Genomic DNA, 5,079 nt, shown 5'->3' on the forward strand with positions numbered 1-5,079 from the left:
TGCAGATCTGTAGCTCTCCGAAAAAATATATATTGATAGACCGGAGAGCTGTAGTGCCACCCATTGAAAAAAATATATATTTATTGCGCACAAAAAAGTGCGCTCCATTCTTGATTAAATTTTCCAAATTCTTACCTCAATTGCAAAAAATGGAAGATTTCAAAAAATTACTCTCTCCTCCACCAAGTTCTCTCGTAGTTGACATCTGAACAAAGCATATTGGACCGAATTATCTTTGAAACCAAAATGGCAGTATAAATAAGTGAAATGTCCGATGATTGCAATATCAGGGCCAGGAGGACTATTAACAACAATTATGAGGAATGTTTTGTTGTGGAAAGAGGTAAAGAATATGTTAGGAACACACAATTAGTAATATTTTGAGATTACAGCTTTAAAATCATGGAGAAATAAATCGAGAACCGAGCGCATTTTTTTGTGCGCAATAAATATACAGTTTTTTCAATGGGTGGCTCTGTAGCTCTCCAGTCTATCAATATTTTTTTTCGGAGAGCTACAGATCTGCAGCTACATCAGATTTAAAACGAAAGAGGAAGTCATAATATTATAATAATATATCAGTGTAGAATGGGTATGTATTGTATCTATTATTTAAGAGCAACACAATTTACTTTATGTACAGTTTGCAATCGGGTTTTATGTATACACTGTAGAAACACCGTATATAGGCAAGGACTGGATAGGAATCAAAGTAAATGTAAATTATCTCATCTACACCTATTTCTGAAAAATATATTTCAGATACATTAGGTACACTGTAGCATCTTTCTGATCATTTTTTTCAAATTCACTCTTTAAACATGTAATATTGACATAACTTTGGAAACCACCAGAGAGTAACGGGAACCTTAGATATGAATAGGTCTCCATTTTTTCTCCAAAAGGAAGCATTTTCTACAAATTTTTAAATTCCTCATCGGTAGAACTTTAAATGTTCAAAGTATGCATGCGTCAAGAATTTGTATTTTTTCAATTATCATGCAAAGTAAGTGACAAATGTCTTTACAATTTACTTATAGAACCAAAAGATAAGACTTTTAAGCAGAGGGCTTTCTTACGACACGTGTTCCGTAGTCGCTGCCTCCTCAAACAGAAGAGTGACGAGAAAAGAGACATCGAAACAGGAGTCCAGGAACTGGTGGAGGAAATATTACATGCTGTAGGTGAAAAAAGTCCAGAATTCCTATTCTCCAAAATATTACCCGTCGGCAGCTTCTTCGAAGGAACTAAAATAGGTTCTGTTAATGAATTCGACTTTATGGTGGTTTTGAAAACACTTTCAATACCAGATTCAATAATTCTACAAAGCGGATGCAATCAGTGGTACTGGAAAATTCAACTCAAGTCCCCAACCCTAATTGATATTTTTCAACCTTATTTGCTCCATTGTCATTCCACAAGTCATATGTTTGAAAATTATTTTGGAAACCGACAGTCATTTGTCTTGGATTTCTGGAAAAAAATTACCACAAATCTGGAGGCTACACCATTGGGAGTAGAAAAACATTCAGGAAAGATATTCACAATGCAACCTGTCGATTTGAAACAAAAATTATATTTCAATTATGAGAAAAAGTTCCATATTCCGGAATCAGACTATAAAGTAAAAAATCCGCTTGTCCCCATAGAAAATATGACTATTGGCGTTGATTTAATGTTGGCAATTGAACATCCAAATCTAGAAATGGTTGCCTCTTTTTCAGACTTTCCACCTGAATTTAAGGAATTACTTCTCAAACATGGATGTCACATTGTAACCAAATCGTGTCATGTGGATCATTTCCCGGAACCACCATGTTTGTTTATATCGTTCGCGGCAATGGAACTTGAACTTATGAAGAACATGGACGAACATCATAAAGAGTCTTATAAAATTCTAAAATCTCTTCTGATAGGAGAAAACGATTTAACAGGAAAGTGTATGAATGTCTCTTCGTACGTGCTAAAATCAGCTTTCCTATTTCATGTGTACGGGGGAAATAAATGTGTACATTGTAAACTACACGCCCCATGTATACATGATATTTTAGACTATATGGCCAATTCACTCTTTGACATCAAAATGCCAACATTTTTTGCCAGAAGCATAAACACCTGGGGTTATGTCTTAGAAGTTCCGTGTTTCGCATGGCCAGAATTTAAAACTAAATGTTCATCACATAAAGAACTGACTGTTATATTTGCACTTTGTTGGATAAAATTATGGTATAGAATTATAAAATATATGAAAACAACCATTATCGAAACATCTGAATTAAATCAGGATGAATGGATGCAAGTTATAGATAGGTGTGAGTACATGAAAAGAACAATATACTATGTAATTGAGAGATATAGATCGAGTTCTCTCCGAGAAGTTTTTCAGGGACATCTTTCCAATGAAGATTTAGCTGGAAAAACTCTAGCTCTTTGCCCTGATGAATTATTTATTGAATACGTTCAACAAATGGAAAAATATCACAATATCAAACTTGGATATATACTCTAAAAACAATAATTTCAGTATCAGAGATTAAGTTGCCAAATTATCTTGATTTTTATATTGCCATAATGTTTCATAAACCTTTGTTTTCCAATATTGTACATGAAAATCATGGCTTTCAAATTATGACCAGAGTTTAAAATTCTAGCATTTCTAAGTTTATATGATTAAATATGTACATTCGTAATATGCTTATACTGTTCATGCATATAATGAAGTTGATTTTTTTCTTTCTTTGGTAAAATTGTAATTGGGAAAACATGGACATAATAAAAAAGAAAAATAGATTTGATTTATTATTCAGTAAATCTCTTAAATGAATCCGTCATTTCGCGACCATGACAAGGAACACACGACGGGTGTGACAGTAGGCAGAGAATGCCCACTCCGCCATGACACCTGATCCCACTATGTATTGGAGGTTCGTGTTTGCTCTGTTCCAATTTGGTATTGTTTAATGGGCATTTGATCTTTAATACTGTATAAATTATCTTCATATATTTCATCTCAATAATATCGTACCCTATATTGAAATTAAAGAGTTCTATAAAAAATGAAAATTATTAATCTGATTGTTAAAGAAGTTTACCTTGTCTGTAGTTTTAATTCTCTTCAAATATATCCCCATAAGGAGAAGGGTTTGAAAAAAAAATCTGCGATAATCACTTGCTGTTGTCTATGAAATTCCATCTTGGTTCTTTACACTCATTTAAAAGACAACATTGTTTTTTTTGTTGTTGTTGTTGTTTTTTTAAAAAAGCTTTTTAGCAGGAGAAACAATTTTGAAATGTACAATTTAGACATTTTCAAAAAAAAAATGGTTACAGAGAGAAAAGAAATGCATAGCGGATGTGACTTGTAGACAGAGGATGCATATTCCTTCAAAGCACCTGATCCCACCTCTGACGTTTCCGTGTTTGATCCGCTCCAGATTCGAATCGTTTCATTGAACTTTTGAACTAGAATACTGTTAATACTTCTGTACTTCATTCATATTTTAGACTCTCTCCTGAAATGTATAACTGTGCAGTTCATGACAGCATATCAAAACATATTGTCTGCAAACGTGAAATTATGTACAAAAACATTTATTCAGTTGTGTATAGTTATATTTTCTTTGTATCCTAAGCAAATGATATTTGGTCAAATTATTATATAGAAATGCTTACTTTTTGTTCTCAGCGCACCTAAGGTTGCCAGACATCACCTTTAATGTATTTCTGAAGTAAAGAATCTGAATTAAATATGCCAAATTGAAAGCCTATAGACCTAATCATGTAAAAGTGAATTCTGCTTTATAGAAAGAAAAATATTTCCTCTTATAGCGAAAAACAAATACTCCCCATAGAAATTCCAATAAGTCGTTGGAAGACATGATTTAATATAAAAAAAAAGAAAAAAAAGAAAACCTACATTGATTTTGTCAATTAGAAATTCAAGCATCTTTTTAGTCCGATACCGGATTTTGAAAAGAACAGTAAAGAATGTTGAAAAGCCGTACGTTTTGATGTTATTGATATAGACGAAATATATGGAGATAATGAATTAACAGTATTCAAGCTCATAAATCCATTTGATTAAACAATAAACAATTTAGAGCAAAGCAAACACGAACATCTTAATCACCTGAGATGGGATAAGGTGCTATGGAGGAGTGACCATCCCCTGCTGACCGGTCACATGTGCTCCTTAATTGTCATGATCGGGAAAATGGAAAAATCCGTCGACAATTCAGCGTGTAATTAAAAATAATTAACAGTATAGTTTGGAAACGCCAGTCAGCATTTGGCTTAATGATAGATTGTTCTTGCTGACAAGGTCATTGTATCGACCATAGAACTTACGAAATGATGACTTTAAATGAGACTGCTGATATTCTAGTTTTATTAACTTGTTCATCAATAACTTACCTCGTTTTAAATATTATTCATACGCAGAGCGTGGTCCTGCGCTTTGAATCAACTGAGAGACATGAACCCCTTATGCAGGTGGTAAAGGTACATTGCTGCATATGTAACAGGCTTGGGGTAATGCTAATTGTAATGGTAATGCATCGCAATGCATTACCTGAACTCAAAGTAATGCTAGTAATGTGTAATGCCCAAAAATTTGCATTACATGTAATGGTAATGTAATGCATTACTTCATAAAATCCAGTGTAATGCTGGCATTACCTAGCATTACACAGCATTATTTTGTAAGATAAGTACCTATTTTAAGAAATTTAAGTGGACAAGGATGATGGAAATTGTTGTTCAGGTAATTTATTTTATTTATTTCTATTTTTTTTTTTTTTTGCAAATGATACTATTGAATAAAAATGTTAACCTATTTAGATAACATTCATGTATCTATTTACATGTAAATACACTTTTTGTTCTAGCTGTTGAAAGTACACCTACATTACATTTAAGTTTTCAAACTTATTGCAGTTAAGAATTGATTTCAAAGAATTATATAAAATAATTTTTAAAGACCCTTTTTAATCGCATATGAGATACACTAATTTATGTACATTGTAAACTGATAATTGCCACCTTTTGAATAGCTAGAGTGTCACCAAAACACAATAGACG

The 5,079-nt window shown here is 32.6% G+C and overlaps 1 protein-coding gene across 1 annotated transcript; it reads left to right on the forward strand.

Moving 5' to 3' along the window:
- The first annotated feature begins 567 nt into the window (after nucleotides 1-567).
- Nucleotides 568-2,663, forward strand: LOC134228616 (uncharacterized). Its single transcript, XM_062710280.1, has 2 exons — nucleotides 568-592; nucleotides 1,041-2,663. The coding sequence occupies exons 1-2, from the start codon at nucleotides 589-591 to the stop codon at nucleotides 2,507-2,509; spliced, it is 1,473 nt and encodes a 490-aa protein (XP_062566264.1). The 5' UTR covers nucleotides 568-588; the 3' UTR covers nucleotides 2,510-2,663.
- The last annotated feature ends 2,416 nt before the right edge of the window (nucleotides 2,664-5,079 follow it).

The sequence above is a fragment of the Saccostrea cucullata genome, unplaced genomic scaffold, assembly GCF_032062105.1.
Source record: "Saccostrea cucullata isolate Sc308-1 unplaced genomic scaffold, CSIRO_AGI_Scuc_v1 ctg547, whole genome shotgun sequence".
Classification (NCBI taxonomy): domain Eukaryota; kingdom Metazoa; phylum Mollusca; class Bivalvia; order Ostreida; family Ostreidae; genus Saccostrea; species Saccostrea cuccullata.